The sequence below is a fragment of the Lepidothrix coronata genome, unplaced genomic scaffold (assembly GCF_001604755.1).
Source record: "Lepidothrix coronata isolate B3197 unplaced genomic scaffold, Lepidothrix_coronata-1.0 Scaffold130, whole genome shotgun sequence".
Classification (NCBI taxonomy): domain Eukaryota; kingdom Metazoa; phylum Chordata; class Aves; order Passeriformes; family Pipridae; genus Lepidothrix; species Lepidothrix coronata.
Genome location: NW_016690310.1, coordinates 826,870 through 844,740, shown reverse-complemented (window position 1 = coordinate 844,740; position 17,871 = coordinate 826,870). Strand labels below are relative to the sequence as shown.

Sequence of the window (17,871 nt, the reverse complement as noted above, 5' to 3'; positions counted from 1 at the left end):
CACAGGGCTGACGAGCTCCATCTGCCCAGGGGGCTGGGAATTGAACCCGGGTCGCAGCGGTGAGAGGTTAGTGAGGGGTTGGCAAAAAAATCAAGCCTTTATCAGGAAATTATTTGGTTAATTACTTTTACCTTGTACTGAGACTTGCAGTCTTTGTTCCAGTCGGTGACTCCAATCCCTCCCCTGGCTTTGAGGATTTCTCTCTGTTCATTTGCTGGAGTATTGAGTTCAATTCACTTATAACATTAGCCTTGGGGCCTGAGAGAATCGGGCTTTTCACCTCCGGCACATCCCCCCATAGCTTGGATGTCCTTTGGGGAACAACTTTAGCCATGTTGGGCTGGGCACTGATGGGAGGCGGGGGCGGAGCGGGAGGAGGGATCACAAAGCTGTCCACAGTCTCCTCGATCAGCGCGTCCTTGTAAAGTGCATTGCTTTTGTTGATTATGGGCTTCATTTTTGGCTTAGGAGGTACTGGGGGTTTGTCCACCAGAAATGTTTGCCCATCTGCATAGACTGTACAAGTATCCACATTCTCCCCCCCTTCTGAGGATAAGGTAGAGATGCTGGACACCGTTGAGATAGTGCTGGTTGTCTCTAAGTGATGGTCACTACTACTTCGGCTGTCTACCTCCTCAATCCCAGAGTCAGTGATGTTATCAAAGCTGTCAGGGGGTGGCAGAAAGGAGGCAGGCAAACAGTTTGAAAGACCCACTTGCTTTTTGCTGTCTAGGGAATTTGTTGGCTGGCTGGGGGGGAAGGGTGTGCCATTCTTCCTCTGCGTGATCAGGTCTGTCAGAGCCGACCCGGGAGCCGTGCGGTCGTCGGGGATATCAAAGCTGTTGGCAAACTCCAAGGGAGGGGGCAATGGCTCAGTGAACATAAACTCTTCATCAATATCCACCGATGCCAAGGGTGGTGGGGGGATGCGGAAGGGCAGGATGACGGGGTCGTCGACAGAGCTTGCTGCCACGATGGTTTTGCAGGGAGATGCCGGTGGCTCAGGTGCAGCAGGTGTGTTCAGCTCACTTTCTTCCACTTCCTTGCTCCCCTCTACCCTCTCTGGCGGGGAGTTTTCAGGACTTGGCTCCATCTCAGCTTCCTTTTCCTCCTCATCTTCAGCCATATCGTCTGACTTCACTGTGTCCACAGTATGAACCATCAACAAGCCAGCTGACTTCTGCTGTGAGGTATCCACAATGTTTATCAACATGTTCTTCTTCTCCTCAGCTTTCTTTTCTTTCCCTGCATCTGTTTCATACTTGTTCTCAGTCTCCTGCCGTCTCAACAAGCCACGGGTGTTTTGCCTCGTGACAGTGGCAGTAACAGGAAAAGTTGTTTCCATGTTGGGTCTCAGCTTTGTATCAATGTAAAGCGGTTTGTTAAGGTCTGTTTTGACAGCATCTCCTTTGCCTGGAATCTGCTGTGTTTGTTCTTTCATGGCTCTGTCCCTGGCAGAGAGCGCGAGGGCTAGTGGTGAGTTTGGATCCAACAGCTTCCCTGTGACCGGGTGCACGTAACTCTCCGGGCTGGATGCGTTCGTGGACTTGGCTGCCACTGCACTATTGTCAGTACCTTTTATTTTGGACGAAACATTTAATGTCCTTGAGTCACTCTGATTGCTGGGCTCACTGCTATTAAAGAGACTTTCAGGCTCTCTGGGTGCAGGAATAGGCGATGGCGACATGAGCTGTCTGAAACCATCCTCGCTACTGAACATTGCTTCATCGGTGAACTTAGATTGCCTCATGCGTGGTGTTGGCGGGGTTAGCCCAACATCCTCATCTCCCAGGTCTGTGGAAAGGAAGGCTGGAGAATTCCTCCTTGCTTCCAGCCTCTTTTCCCTGTCCCTCACTGCCCCTGCAATGGCTGCTGCGAACGGACTGCTGACACCCAAGCTGTCATCGGGCCGGAGCTGCCCCGGTTGCTCTGAAGACTGAGGATCGATCTCCATGCTGCTCCCTTGGCTGCTTTTCCCACTGCTGCTGGTGGATGGCTCTTTCACAATGATTGTTGGGATTGGAATAGAGCAGGTCTTTTCTGGACTGTCCTCAACGTTGGATTGTTTCACCAGCATCCCCTTCCGCCTCGCTGGTTTGGCCGGCACGTAAACTGCTTTGCTTGCAATCTTCCCAACCTCAGAATATGGATTTTCTGGCATCTGACCCCTCTTGTTCCTGAAATTTGCCTGAGATGCAGCACTTCGACTGTACAGGTCTTCTGAGTCCAGAGAGTATCGGTCCAGCTCTCGTCTGTAATAGATCCCTTTGTCCCTTATCATTGTTCCCACGCTCTCAGGCCTAACCAAGGAAATTTTTGCACCTGAATTCTGGTTAAATGGAGGTTTAATAGTTCCATAGCTCCTTGTTGTCAGGGATTTGGGGGAGTTGTACAGAGAGGGAGAAGGTGGCGGTGGTGAAGGAGGTAAGGACTGTGGTGGTGGTGGGATATCTTCAGAGGTGTCAGGCATTGAGAGACTTCTGGTAAACTTCAGCATAGGAGGAGCCAGAAACTGTCGTTCTTCCTCTGTTATTCCTAAAAAAATCAGAAAGTATATTTAAAACACTGTCTTCCACTGGGATCCCTCTGCATTATTACTGTATCCAAACCAAAATGCTGGGGTGCATTTCCCATGACACAAGGCATATGCAAAATTCTAAAGGAGGTCTTTTGGTTGATTCCTACATAGGAATTCTTTCCTGTTGGACTTCCATATGTCAGAATTGAAAAGGACGCTACAGAGTTTTAATTAAACTGATCACTGATGTGTAGGCAAATGTTTGGGGCTTATGTATCATCAAGGTAGCTGTAGAGAAGCACATTTTCTATGAAAATTACTGAAGAGGGAAGATGTTCTGTGCAGAAGAGTAGCTTCTGCCTTGCTCTAGCACTCTATAAAATGCATATAATAATGCAACTTGGAAACCTAATGAATTTTTAAGATGCATTTGGAATTTAGCAAGGGAACTGTGAAGATCCTATTGAGGACAAAAATCATAATGTTTCCTTACAAAGGATGACATTATATTATTACAAATACAGCTTTTAACACAAATAAACCAGGTAATACTGGGGTAATTTGGATGCTAATTTTACATCAACATAATGTGTTTCTAAATTGACAAAAATCACTACTAAGATTACTACCAAGAAAAAAGCAAACCCAAATTTGGTCTGTTTGGGTCTGTTCTTCCTTTCTTTATTGTAAAACCATCTATTGCCGTAATTTGATATGAAAAAAAGGAGAATTTTAGTCTGTTTGATCAAGAGGATTGCTTTGTAAACTACACAGCATTACAGTGCTTTTACCTCAATAACAAAGAAAAAAGGGATAACGTTTTGCCCCAATGCTTTGCAAAGGGCTTGTACTGATCTTTTTTTTTCCTTGTTAGAGGCAACATTCTAAAGAAAACAATTAAATTATAATTCCATAGTTGCCTGCTGCCATCAAAGCAGAATGTGGAAATTACATCACTTTACACGTAAACTTCTTTTCTCATGAACTTTGTACAAAAATTAAATAGTCACTCACTGAGGCAAAGGTGTTGGAGGACTATGCTTTAAGAAAGAAGTAAAGTTACTACAAGTATATGATTAATGCACAGGCAAACTATACATGAGAAGCATTTTACCTATAGATTTTTGTCTCCTCATTGTACCCCGAGGTATACCCAGAAACGGACCTTGAGGACTCCCTGGTACAGTGGGCGTCATCACGGCAATACCCTGTCTCTCATACATGGACTACAAAAAAGCAAACAGAAACCCCATAAGCGTTAAAGCACGAATGTCTCTCTCACATGTAAATAACTCTTCTGTCATAGCTGCTAATCCACTATCCCTTTTACTTAGAATTCCTACGGAAAATAAAAAAAATAGTGTTATTCTAGGGAGGAGGGGAACAGAAAGGGAAGGGCTTTATTTATATAAAGTGACAGCAGCTGTAAGTGTATTTCCTTAAAATTATTTACAAGGCAATATATTAAAGTTTCCAGCACATTTTGAGTGCCGTAAGAAATTGTAAGCATGAGCAACTGCATTTTAATTCATTCAGTTCCAAAAACCCAACCACACACCCTGTAGCTATTAATGCTCCCTCTGTGTGATCTCCCTTCACTTCTGAAGACCAGAGCTATTCTTGGAGTCTTTCACAGACTCAAGGTGTCTTGTGCAAGGTTACACTGGCAGTCAGCATCTCAGCTGGGAACTGAGGAATGCCACCTGAATCCCAGTGCTCTCAATTGTTCCTCCTCATCACAAAACTATTTGTACTCTACCTCTTAGAATAGCCTTAATTTCCTTCCACTCTGAGCTGCTGCAAACAGAAAGTGCTTGTTACATCAGGACTGATGCTCTTTCAGAAAGATGGGTAATGGAAAAATATATCTAAAATGCAATAAAACCAATTATTTTTTCACATGCAAAGTTTTGTGAGAGCAAATCCTACAACTGAACAATTCAGTTTCAGAGTTCTGGAGTTTAATTTTTAATAAGTGCTATAATATTAATGTCAATTTTTCACTTACAAATCATCGTGCATTATTTAATTGAGGTATTATATATGCCATTAGGACAATAAAAACCTGCAGTAGAAGAAACTTTTGCATTAGTGGGGATGATGTGGCTGCACTAACTCTGGTGCTGAAACTGAAATAGCATACCTTTTTTTTTCAGCATGTTTTTTTAACTTAGACTTCGTGTTGTAATGACACTTTCAAGTTCAGAACTTGCTGGGCTCTCACCAGCTCAAGTTCACATCTGCTTGAGTAACACTGAGGAAGCAATGCTGTTGGTGTGACAGTCTCAGAATAAATATGAGGACATAATGAGAAAGGTTTTATAGGGGTATGTAGACTGTTCTGTCCCAAAACTATTACTAGAAATGCAGCGTAGACCACGCCTTAAAAGTTACAAGATAATAAAAGTAAAATGAATATCTAAAGCCAAAAGACCCCCTGCAACCAGTTCCAGAAATGAAAGCAGCACTTCATAGCTCCCACTCACATTCATATCTGTAGCTGAGGGAAAACATCTACTAGAAGGCCTCTGTTTTATCGTTGCCACTCTCGAGTCCACAGCTGCATTGTCTGCAATTCTTGATGGCTTGGAAACTGGTACTATTTCATCCACCTTATCTGTAATATAAAAGTGTTCAGTAAAATAAATATCATTCGTCCAAAGAAACTGAAAAGTATTGCAGGGTCAAAGGAAGAGATTTACATTTCAAAAAAATGCAAAGAAAAATTTTTTTGGCATTTTAACAAGGCAACGCTTGAGCATCATAAGTCGTGCAAGCCGAGCACTTTTTATTGCTGCTACATAACATGCATGCTTTAGTTTTAAGCCTGCATGCATTTAATGTTTACTTAGTGTGACTCGAAAAACAATCCTCTTCTTCAAACCTTCAAAATGTGAAGGGAGAATATCTATATAGAAATGGAAAGAAGACCTTTAGAAATAATGAATCCGTACAGCACTGTTTCAAATAGAGATAAGCAGACTGTACTTAGTCATCAGAATTTCAGTGATATTTTGGACAATAACAAGTACTCCAGAAGTGCTCTTTTATGCCTATTCCCCTCAAGTAATAACGTTCTAATTTATTCACACTCTTAGACTCGTAGACCGGCATTACTAACTGCATTATTTGTTTAAATGAAACTTTTATATGTGGGTTTTTTTTTATTTTAATAACTGGATGGCTTGAGAATGTATTTAGTTGTGGTCAGAAATAGACCAAATAGGCAAAGTCCAAGTCTGAATGAGAGTTTCAACATTTGGATTTGGGATTCTGATCTACCATATGACATGATGGTAAAATATGGGGAGAACTTTATTCATAATGTTCCAAAGCTGAGTGCTGGTGTTAGCCCCGTCTCCAACTTTGGTCATGAACAAGCTCCATTAGCACTTAATACATTAGGTTACTCCCTCAGACTGAAGACCTCGAAGTACCATATAATCAACTAATTATTGCCTGACAGTTCCTTTTTTTGCCCCTTCTACTGCTGTGAAACCAAGGCATGGAGAAATTAAACAAGTAGCCTAAGCCACCAGAATAGTTTGAGTTTTGAATCTGTGCTAGAATCCAAAATTGAATCATACCAACAGGTTTCCTTGCTACACCTTCCATGGCATTTGCTTCCCTGTAGCATGTTAATTTAGTGTCTTTTCCTTTGAAGTTTCACCAAAGTAAGGATTAGTTACATAGCCTGTGGTGTTTATGTGAGTGGAATACCTTAGCCTGGCTCCTGGGCTTCCACAACGCGAGTTAGAGCAATGTTACTTTTCAGCAATTAAATCCATCTCCCAAAGAATTGATTATTTGCTTCAGCAAACAAGGGTAGCTACTTCATTAGGGTACTATAGATTAAAAAAAAAAAAAAACAAACCACCATTTTTTTTGGCAGTGTTACTATGTCAAGTATTGGATTTAGGGATTTAAGTTTTACCTCTCACAGGAGAGCAGCGCACTCAGGGCCCTGGATATTGATATGGATGGGAATAAGGCAGGAGGAAAAGAGCTTTTGATCCCTCTAAACAGTAGATCTGGCTGATGCAAGGATGGTATTTTAAATGGGAGAAAAAGAGAGGGAAAAACTTTTAGCCTTCGGGTTAGGAAGAAGGTTGTCCTAGAAGTGGATATTTCAGTGTCACAGAGGGTCAGGGAGCAGGCAGGAAAGGAAAGGCTGAGCAGGACCAGCAAGCTGAATACTGCTGAAAACTGTCTCACAAGAGTAGTGTTGCTATTTCTTTTCAATTGAAGTTAGCATTCAATTCTTTTCATTGGTCTGCTTTATTTTTTTTGTGAGATTTAAATCATCCAGTGGAAGGAGAAAAGGAAAAAATTCTTAAAATCATCACACGTATTCAAAAATAAAACAAACTTAATGTCACATTTCATAATGACTTTGTTATACAAACTGTGAACTTCTGAAAGAAAAATATCTGCACTTCTGCTCAGCAAAAGGCATCAGAAAGCAACGGTGTAACCATGAATATTTGACCTATACATCAAAAATATGGCCAGGCTGCAGAATTATACTCAGGGGATCTATCACCAAGAGCTTCAACTGGGCAGAGATTTCCTGTTAAGGCTCTCCCACCCTTGTTATCATTCCAGAAGCCAAACAACTGGTCTTTTGGACACAGAAAGAAGTAAGTTTTGGAAACTGAAGCACTACGTACTCAAAATCTGTACATAAGAAATATAAATATACCATGTAAGAACTGATCCCCTTTATTTTTAACAGACACATGTAACCATATACCCATTCAGACAACAAAAAGCTACAGGGAAAGAGTGATGAGGCCATGACAGACACTTGAAAAGCATGAAAATATTTGTTGGGGATGGAACATACATACCCTCCAACTGCACTGATTTTGCTAGACAATACTACAAGTCAGATCCTAATGTTGGATCTGAGCAAAATATCAGTTGGTACCAATCCTTAATACCATCTACTACTTCCAGGTGGAAAAAAACTTTGGCTTTGTGTAAGTTTATTGCAGGTTTCTTGTCTGTAGACAGGTTCCCAGTCCTTCTCACACCTATGGCTGCTCCTGTTGGAGTGGTGCTTTGTGCCTTGCCATGTCTAGCTAAAGCACTTGGAAATGGAAGAGGAGAGTAGGTTAAAGCTTAAGCTGCTTTGCAAGGAACTCTTTAGTGCTTCCTTGCATGGCACTTTCAACTGCAGCACTGCTACATCTTTTTGCTCTGCTGCCTTTAGTCAGGAAGCAAAGGTGGAGTGGAGGTTGTTGTTTTGAGACTACAACAAAAAAATTTGAAGCCATGAAAGTAGCCAGCACGTGAGAATGAGACTGGTTCTAAATGGTAGCAGCTACATGGCGGGTCCTGAAGAGCAAGTCAAATTCTTAACATCTGGCCACAACTGCACCACCCTTCTGAAGTGAAAGCACTGTGCAAAATAAAAAACATTCTCACTGCATTATCAAACGTGCTAATTAGGCCAAATTGTCTGGCTGAATTGTACTTAGCTTCACTCAAACTCATCCAAAAGAAAGAAGATGTAAACATTTTGGGACAAACCCTGTGCTTTGAACTGGGCTGTTCACATCCACAGCACCAGTGTGCAAACCACTTATGCACCAGAACCAGCTTGTTTAGAAGGCCACACGTACTGGAATAATTTGTTAGGCTTACTAATTAGCTTCTCTCCCAACCTTCTTGTGACCTCAAATACTCTGCAGCATGCATTTCTTGCACCAGTGAGAGGGAAAAGCTTACAAGCTTGTGCTGGAAAGTCTCTGAGGATAACTTTACAAATAGTTCTGACAAAAGAGATATTAAAAAAAAAAAAAGCTACAAAATAGATGCAAAAATTGGCACCTGGTGTGAAGTGTGGCCAAAGAAGACCACCTCCAATGGCATTTTTACAAGGAACTCATCTGGATGGAGGTGAAAGGGAAGAAATATTTGGTAGTGGAAAAAGCCTACACTGGAGGTTGGCCATGCCAGATGCAATTTCATCCTTAAATCGGTCATTTAGCAAAGTACAGCCACAAGCACACACGCGCGCACACACACTTATACGGGAGCAATTTGTGGCTGACTGGCAGAATAACAAAATATGATCTGCTTTATCTTGAATAACCTCACAGAAAGACAGGGAGGAAGAGTCTATGTCTCACTGGACAGAGAGCACAGCTCAGTTGTAATCATAGAAGAGGATTTTTAAGCCTATGGTTGTTCTCTAGTATTTTCCATTCATCACTGCTTTGCCATATAAACTCTTCTGAACATTCCCGAGAAGTTACAACGGTGTGTTGAGAGTCAAACATAGGAGCCATGCTACACCTGTGAGAACAGGTCACCACCGCTCAGGGGGCTCCTGGCAACAGCATCCTTTCAGAGAACTGTCAGGGATACCACATGGAAAAGCCAAGTCTGATGCCTCTGCATGCATATAGCAGTTTGAGTGCCACTAATTTAAATTCCCCCGAGAGAGGCAGCACCAACAGATATAAAATAATTTATTGCAAAGTGCATTTCCATCTACCCTGTGGGTTACCAATGGGCCCCGTGCTCTGTTCAGGGTGCCAGCCCTCAGAAAATTAGATGGCCTAAAGGCACAGGAAGTAGTTGTGTTTTATAAAGATGTAGGTCGTCTCTGATGAGAAGCTCTTAATCACAGACAGAGGAGCACAGTACCCAATAGCATGTCATGACTTTTACATTCTCAAGAGGTCTGGCTGCCAGGCAAGTTGCTTTTTTTCTTTTTTTTTCTCTTTTTCTTAAATAATTAATATCTCTGCTAATTACAGGGGACAGTCTCCTCCTAATAGATTTGTTGCAGGAGATGGCTCTTATCCCCATAGAACACATTGCTTAGTGACTCCTGTTTCCAATCCCCAGACTCTCTCAGAGGAAAAATTATAATGCTGCCCATCAAACCACCAGATCCATCATGAAAGGAACTTTGAAAACGAGAGCCAGGTGCCTAGATAGATCTGGTGGCACATCACTATACAGCCCCCAAAGGAGAAATATGAGGTATGATCCTGGCAACATTACTTATTGTACGACATAGCCAAGACATGTGGATTAGCTCCACCGAGGGTCTTAGAAACTGAGCTGGTCAGACCCACAGAGGATAAGAATGATCATGATCCGGTACAGGCTGACCCCAACACCTCAGGCTGGCATGCCAGAAACACCAGGCAAAGACTGATCGAACACAGTTTTGGAGGCGAGTATTGCGAAGACCTCTATACTTACCACCAAGTCCCGAGTGCTTGCTCAGAGGGGATGGGATAATGGAGAAAGAAAACTCAAAAAACAGCTGCCTCAAGAAATGACTTGTATTTGTAAGAAAAGCAATGAATGCCTGGCACAGAGTAAAAAAATGCTTGTATGAAGTTAAAGTGAAAGAACAGAGGCAAATGTTCTTCAAATACCAGCAGCACACATAGTTAACAGTGCAAATATAAACTACAAAATGTTAGACTAATCTAGTCAGCCAGAATACAATGTTAGCCAATGTAGGAAATGGTTGAAACTCTGCCACCAGTGGCCTTATGGCTAAGAATTAAAAGGACAGGCACATTAAAAAAAAACCTCTAAAAACCTTATGGAATGGTTATTTTTTCTTCCCTCCCCCTTTTGCCTGGCGTGGAGGCATGGGCAGCGAGGCCCTCTCGGTTATGGCTCTCTGCAGCCGGCCACTGCGACAAGGCAGGGTGGCCTGCGGCGGGTCTCGAGAGTCGCCTGTCCCCTCGGCCCCAGGTAAGCACACAGTGGAGGATGCCACTGCGTCCTCCCCGGTCCATGTCGAGGCACAGGTCAACTCGACATGGGGGGTGGCTCTTTGGGAAATGCGCGTTTCAAGGACCTGCGTCCTCGGCTGCTTGAGGAAAGCTAAAATCTCTGACAGGTAGTTATGGATGGCTCTTGTGGAGGTAGCCACAATGCCCAGCTGCAGCTCCATGCGGCCCATGGACTGGGACATGAGGCCCATGGACTGTGCATGCTCCCTCTTGATATTTTCCAGCAGCTGCACAATCCTACTGTTGGTTTCCATCAACAGCTTCTCTCCCTCTGTTAGCTGGGGCTGCCCTCTCCAACCCCGATCCCTAGGGACAGGCTCAACACCGCAGCGCTCTTCATTCATTTCATCATTTCCCTCCTCCTCAGGAGAGTCACTTTCAAACTGAGGAGTTCTACTGAGTGACTGATCCCCGGGAGACTGTATGTCCATGGTACACTCCGGAGTCCGCGCTGGCGTCTGAAATCCCTCAAAATCCTCCCCAACGTTGCTGTGCGTTTCAGACGAGGACAGTGGCCACTGCCAGCTCTCTGTGGTCCTGGCTGGTGAGTCTTCATCAGAGGCAGGCACCGAGGATTCCTGTTCTTCGGCCGGCGTGGACAGCAAGCTCCCTCTGTGATGGCTGGCTTGCCCCGAGGATCCAGGAACCTCCCCATCTTGCTCCCCAGTGACATCTGGCAATCAAATAGAGGAGCAACAACCACTGTATCTGAGGCCAGGCAGATGGAGGTATCTACATGCATTGGACAACACATAGAAAGAAGCCAGTTGGGAAGCCAAGAGTGTATGTGTTTGGGCAAGCAGAAGGGTGGACTAAATTTTAGTGACTGCCCTGGGCATGTGGCAGTTGAAGTTATTAACCACTTTTAGTACCAATGCACACTGTCCTGTACCCAGAACACACACAGCCGTGCTGCATCCCAAGGCAGGAACTACCAATTCCCCTCAGCATGACTGTGACAGGAAATGTCAGTGAACCTAGCGAAAAGCTCACCTATGCACTGCAGTGGTGCCAGTCAGAAATCCCTGGGACGAGCTCAGGGCCAAGGGTCCAATTGAGCTTCCTGGGGTGCCAGATGTGCTCCACCACTGGCTGAGGGCAGCCCTTTGTTGCTCTGAGGCACTGCTGGCTATCTTCACTTTTGTCCGCCGTCTCACGTCACCCCCACCCCCAGTGGGCTCTCTCCCAAGTCACTGCTGCAGCGCGACGGTGCCCGTCCACGGGGTTTATCCCGCGAGCAATGCCCTCCCCAACATCTGCAGGATTCTCCTTGCTCTTTTCCTCCAAACAGTCGGAAACGCTATCTGAGGGCATTGCTCACCGGGATCTCATCATCTCCTGGAAATGAACTGCGTTTTGCCCTCCCCTGGCTACCTCTTCCCTTGCCTGAGGGCACATGGTGGAAACCCGGGTGCAAGTGCTTCCCTGTGGCAGCTCAGTGTGCAAAGAGGCATTGCTACAGACCTTAAGGTGGAGGATGCTATCTATGTGCTTACTCTAAATCCTCCCCTGTATAAAATGCCCTCCCCAAAGGTGAGGAATGGCTCAGCTGTTTGCACCTGCAGCCATCATTGGCTCACAGTAGAGCACCATCTGCCCAGCTCTATTCTCGATTACATGAGACTGTGGCCACAGCTCTCACCCTTTCCGTGCTTCAGATTAAAAAAATGGGTCTGCTTTTTTTTTTTTTTTTTTTTGATGGGGGACAATTTGACCATCAGAAATTAATCTGGGGCAGTCTGGCTAAAATGTTGTGGTAGGGTAGCCCAAACCCCTGCATTCCCAAGGCTCAGGCAAGGGATAGGTGACAGAAGTGCAGTTGTCAGTAGGATTGTGTCCTGAGCAGCAGTGGCTCACCGTTGCTGGCTGTGCTGCTTACACTACAGTGGTCTGGATGCCAGCTCAGTGTCGTGCCTATTCTCTGGCATCCCAGTCTCAAAAAAAGTTATTTTTCGAGGATTAATTTCTACTTTTTGAAATACTCTGTATGCTGCTCTTCAGACCTCGACAGAAGCTGTAAGCTTACATCTGCAAGGTGTTGCTGAGGTCATATTAAATGATAATTTTGGTTCTGTTTATGAGTCGGTAGGGGTTTTGATCGATTTTTTTTAAATTATTTTATATGGTTTAAAATGAAAGCTCCTTCTCACAGACCCAAGGATCCCTCCTCCCTGTCTACCATAATGTGGTACTCATTATTTCTGCACCCAAGTGCCTCCAATATCATACTGGTCTAAAAGAGATTCTGTGTGACTTAACAGAAAGATGAGTTTTAAGTGCTGAAATAATGGATATTATTTGTGCATTTAGCATATTCACTACTTCAAAGTATTCACATTCAAAGTATTCATATTCCCTCTGGCTGGACTGTCCAGTTGCATGTTTTATGGAAAGTGAGGATGAGACTGTATTTGTAAAAAGGTATGAGTTCCTTATGAAAATGAATTTTAGGGACAAACTGTCATGAAATCATTGGCTCTTCCACTCCATGGAGATTTGAAAGTGACTATATATCAACCTAACTAATAACTGCTTCTTCCTTTGCAATTCCTCTCTCACTTTGTCTAATACAGCCATAGGCATTCCTTCATTAACAAATCTCTCTTTACAACTATAGTGTAGGACCATGCATTATATCTCTGCATTTTCCTATTTGAATACACATGAAAAAAAGCACAAAAAAAGCAGGGGACCTATTATTACCACACATAGCAAACACACATTTCAGTTAAAGTCTATGGAATCAGTGGGAGATAAGGGATCATATATACTCATTCTGGTAGAGCCACTGGTCATACAAAATGTCTTGGTATTTCTTTTGACATGTCATCAGAGAATTCCCCATATTTGAAAACTCTATTTACCTGACAAGTGTTCTAAGCAGAGCCCACCTAACAACTGGCAAGCAACAGAACCAAACTAAACTAAAAGTCAAAAACTGAAGCAAAACAAAATCAAAAAACTCCAAAGCCCACACTGATTTATGAATATTTCTGTAAATGGTATCACTGACTTTAGTTTGTTCAGATTCAGAGGGATCACAAAACTTTTGTTATTTGTGCATGTTCACACACTTGCCAGAGGCTTGTGAAGAAAAAAATCCCTGAAAAAGCATAATAAAATAAATTTTTGCAAAATTCTTTATTCTCTATGAAAATTTATCAGTTGTTACCCTCCTGTTCAGTATTTTCAGCCTTTCCAAGCTGAAAGAACAGCATCTGGCATGGGTGACCAATAACACAAATGACAAAGGGCACAAGCAAAGAGTCTGTGAAAACCCCTGGGCATAAAGTCAATTGTGGAAACTCTTGGCGAATACTTCTGAATAATGAATACATTCACAGGTTTTAGGTTAGGTTGGTAAACTTGGCTAGCAATGAAAAGGAGGAATAATCATAACTGTTATTGCTTGTAACAAGGTGTTCAACATTTCTTAGTAACTGTGGGTTCTGGAAGCTTTGTGAAGCATTGACATGGGGCACAAGGAACTGAGGGTGCACTGCAGGTATGGCCTCTAGTTAAACTTGAGAAAACTGCCTGAAGGTCAATGGCTGACACCACCTTCATGTGTGTGTCTGTCTCTGCCCAAGAAATCCATTCCTTGATGACCAAAAATTGCCTGAAGTTCAGGGTGCATCTTGGTCAGATGGTTGCACCAGTGCCTAGGCTGATGCTGTGGAAAAGGTGTGCCAGGGGCATTGGAAAACTTGGTTCAGCCAGAAATTGTCCTATGTTTGAACAGCTGCTGACAGAAGGATTGAAGCTGACTGATAGAGTGACCTCAACTAACTGCCTTTACCTCCTTTCCTTGGAAAAGGGATGACTTCCAAAAAAAAGAGAGACAGGGCACTACAATTGTCAAGTCAAAATTGTCCATGAGAACATGGATCAAACTGTACACCACCACTGTTGATCTTACTTGCTTGTTAATTTGCTCTAAAAAATATTTATCTTTTCAAAGCTTAAAATAGAGTGGGTACAAAGAAGCTCAGCTTCCTTGGGTGTGAAGCAAAAGGAAGAAGTCAGATTCTGTGACCTTTATAGTCATTTCCACACCATTCCTACGTGCAGCATTTTGCTCACAGGGATATATCCAGGCAAAATAGGTCACTTACGTTTATATCTAGTGATAGCAGCCACCAAACTGGCAGTCTCCAAGGTTCACATTCCTAACTTTATGTCCGTTGCTCTGCCAGGGCATGACTCCCATTTTGATCCTTAAATGACCAAGTAATGGACTCAGAAGGGGTCATGCATATGGGCTAAAGGGAATGGAAATTCTGGAAGTCAGTGACCCCACTGAACTTTAACTTTAGTAGTTGATCACTGTGACTACTATGCAGCTATTTCCTAAAGTCCCATGGGACTCACAGGTTTCTGAAGACTTTTTTGTTTTGTTTTGTTTTACCTCACTGATTCTGTTGTGTTTAAAGAAAAAGGAGATCTGGTATTAAAGTGGTCCCTGTAATAGCAACTAGTGAACCTCCATCACAGTCCTGGTTATCTTCCTTTCTGCCCTGGCAGACAGGTTCTCTGTTTCTGCAGCAGAGCCTGGAGCTGCTCCCTATCCAGGTGTTTGCCCTGGTCTGATACACAGCTTGTGTATCCACCACAGTCTGATGTGGTGGATCAGCAACTGCTCCTGGAGGCCACAGGAGAAGCTCCATGTGTGCCTGCAGGGGTGAGCTGTGTCTGCCCGATCCTGCCCTGAATATGGTGACTAGAAGCCAAGTTTATTCCAGCCTTTAGGTTCATGAATATGTCCATTATTTTGGAGCACTGCTATACCATGCTGTCTTCTTTGTACCACAACATTCATTACCAGTGAGAGTCCTTTATGTTGGTTATTAGACATATTTAGGATTGCAGCAATTGTTGGGTGGAGGTACACAGAACTGAACACTTGATTCATCTGCAGGGGTAGAGGACTGAGTCAGAGGCCAAGAACAGAGCAGGGCTTTGGATATACACAAACTTTAGAGACATCAGAAATATTTCTTTAACTTTTGTTCACTGAAGAACATTTGGGACTTATGCCTGTGTTATGCCTTACCTGCCACTTGAACTGGCAGCTGATCCCTCCCCTGAGATGTGCTGCTCTTTAAGAAGCCCTCCTTTTGAAATCCCACCATTCCTGTTTCACCTCTGCTACTGGATCGTTGCCTTTTCCATTATCTTTCCTTTTCAGATTGCCCACCAGCGGAGCTGCAGGTGAGGGGTGGGGCACCGTCTTCCTGCTGACAGGTGGGTGGAGATGTTCCTTGGCCACACCAAGTGGGCCAGGAGCTCAACAACAGCGGGAACACAGTTGGAGAGCTTCCTGGGACCTGCCTCTGCTGCTCTGGACCTGGGCCTCTGTCTGTATCTGCATCATGCCTCCTGGGGTGGGTGCATTTTTCAAAGTGCTTAGGTACCAAGGTGATAGGTGCCTTGTAAATACCTAAGATAGATACAGACAGAAACTGTACCAGGTGCTTTATTCAAAACTTCATACAATGCCAATTGCACCTCCGTGCTGTAGTATCACCCACCTGGTCTAGCATCTGCAGTCAACCACAGGCAAATATTTGGCACATGCATTTTTTTCCTTTTGAAAAGTGATGGGAACACAGGACATTCATTCTTCCTTGGTGTCAACAGCTTTGGGCATATGGCCCTTAATGTCAGGTACTGCACATGCACGTTTTGTTCCATCGCCTTCCCTAAATACGAGTTTGCAGATTTAGTTTAGTATCTTTCATCAGCTGATAAAATTTGTCCACAATCTGCAAAAATGGGTTACTAAAAGGGTAGTCTTCGCATGTGCCTATTAAAAATGGATAGAGATTCATTTAAACTGCATAAAAATATGGCTGTGGTGTTGCTTTTATCTTATGGATTAACTTTTTTCCCCAATTTCTTCTATTTTTAACTACAAGCAGTTTGATTTTGGTATGAAAACCAGCAGTGATTACACATGTAATTAAGTTTCCAAGTCTGAAAAAAAAAAAAGCAGCATCTAAAACAAACAGGTGCAATTATTTACACTGCATTCCTTCTAGGTTTTTGTCACTTCCCATATATATGCAAAAGAGCTTGCCCTGCTTACTTTGTAAAACAGTAGCTGGGAAGTAACTTTCTAAATACTTGGGGGTGAATGTCTGTGGGTGGGAGAACTATGTAAAGGACAATTTGGGTGAAAGGTCTGGGAATGTGGACTAGGCTTTCAAAGAAGCAGATAGACCAGCTTTCCAATATTAATGGGGTGGCAGCAAAAGATGAGAACCTAATGATTTCCAAAGAAAGCTTGGTCAGACTATAGAAGATCTTTTGATGATGTTGCTTGTCATAGAAGCAACTGCACCTGATGAGTAAAACTTCAGTGTTCCTGAGGAAAAACAGGTGACTCCTATTTGGAGATGGTTAAAATTGGATCTCTGATACATCAGCTGTGCCCATTGAAAATGAATGGCTTTCTTTTGATCTATTAAAATAGGATTAGATGTATAAAAATTCATCAAAGAACCAGAAGTAGGTTAAGTATAATGAGGCTTTCAACACACCATTAAGCATTTAAAGACTAAGCTTAGCTAAAGCGTTGATTCAGAGTAAGAATATTAAAGGTTAAGGTTGAAATCCAAATTTGTTGTTTATGATCATATTCAGAGAAAAGAAACAAGTTCAGCCTACAGTTATGTCATATAAATGTATAGTTAAAAGTACACAGAAATGGAATGGTCTGAGTTTTCATGTAGACAACTAGGTTACTCCTAATACTCCTCATAAATTTACCACCACATTTTAACCTGGAATGAACTTCTTCCAGCCCCACCTCAGAGGAACAATTTGCAGGATTGTGCTTAAATCATAATGCCAAAAATCACACATTTACCACACTGTGAACAACAGGCAGAGAATATTACTTTAGCAGTCAGCTTGATGAGGAAATAACAGAAGTGCTTTGCAATACAGTCAAACATATAAGGCACTTGAAAAACTTTCCTTCTATGAAAATTAAGTAAAAATACTTGTCTGTTCTCTGGGATACTGTAAACTCTACAAAACAGTAAAATAAAATAAAAAAGGGAAAATATAGAAAATAAATCAGTAAAACATAAAAATTGTTTAGTGACTAAAATTAATCATTTAACATTGAGTAAATACCATTACGTGATTTGTGGAAATGATTTGTATGTATCAAAGTAAAGAACTATCAAAACTTTCTTGAAAGAAAGTCTTATTTGTGTTTCTAGGGCTGAAAATTGCTTCACATTAGTACACACAAGTCACATTTACACATTATAATCACACCATGAAAAGTAACTTTAAGGAAGGCAGAAAACTGATATGTTCAAATTCTTTCAGAGATACAATTTTCAAGTACCAGCTCTTTAACAGTATAATCAATTAATGAAATAATTATACAGGCATTTAAAATACACCTGCAATCCTGAAGCCTTACAATTCAGCCTACCTTGAAAGAGGAATGGTCATTGTCTAACAGTGGTTTCTGTTCAAGAACAAAAACAAAGCAGAGAATATAGTCAATACCCACTCCTATCCTGCAAGCCAGGTGGAATTTAAGCGGCAATTTGATGTTCT

At 42.7% G+C, this 17,871-nt stretch overlaps 2 protein-coding genes across 3 annotated transcripts in view; both read right to left on the bottom strand.

Annotated features, from left to right (window-relative positions):
* Nucleotides 1–17,871, bottom strand: part of SHANK2 (SH3 and multiple ankyrin repeat domains 2) — a 330,841-nt gene that overhangs the window by 15,970 nt on the left and 297,000 nt on the right. For both annotated transcript variants that reach the window (XM_017826777.1, XM_017826778.1), the window contains 4 exons: nucleotides 5,367–5,426; nucleotides 5,005–5,135; nucleotides 3,633–3,744; nucleotides 132–2,535 (listed from right to left, as the gene is read on the bottom strand). In XM_017826777.1, coding sequence (XP_017682266.1) covers nucleotides 132–2,535; nucleotides 3,633–3,744; nucleotides 5,005–5,135; nucleotides 5,367–5,426 — 2,707 coding nt within the window. The remainder of the gene's footprint in view (nucleotides 1–131; nucleotides 2,536–3,632; nucleotides 3,745–5,004; nucleotides 5,136–5,366; nucleotides 5,427–17,871) is intronic.
* On the bottom strand, nucleotides 7,480–16,207 carry LOC108503109. Its single transcript, XM_017826780.1, has 3 exons — nucleotides 15,822–16,207; nucleotides 15,344–15,730; nucleotides 7,480–10,963 (listed from the first exon to the last, which is right to left on the bottom strand). The coding sequence occupies exons 2-3, from the start codon at nucleotides 15,420–15,422 to the stop codon at nucleotides 10,104–10,106; spliced, it is 939 nt and encodes a 312-aa protein (XP_017682269.1). The 5' UTR covers nucleotides 15,423–15,730; nucleotides 15,822–16,207; the 3' UTR covers nucleotides 7,480–10,103.

Excerpts from the sequence above, each read along its gene's own strand:
- LOC108503109 (XM_017826780.1), bottom strand. The coding sequence starts at position 15,422 with ATGGTGGGATTTCAAAAGGAGGGCTTCTTAAAGAGCAGCACATCTCAG. Across the intron at positions 10,964-15,343 it reads GCTGCCAGTTCAAGTGGCAG|ATGTCACTGGGGAGCAAGAT; the intron begins GTAAGGCATAAC and ends TTTGATTGCCAG.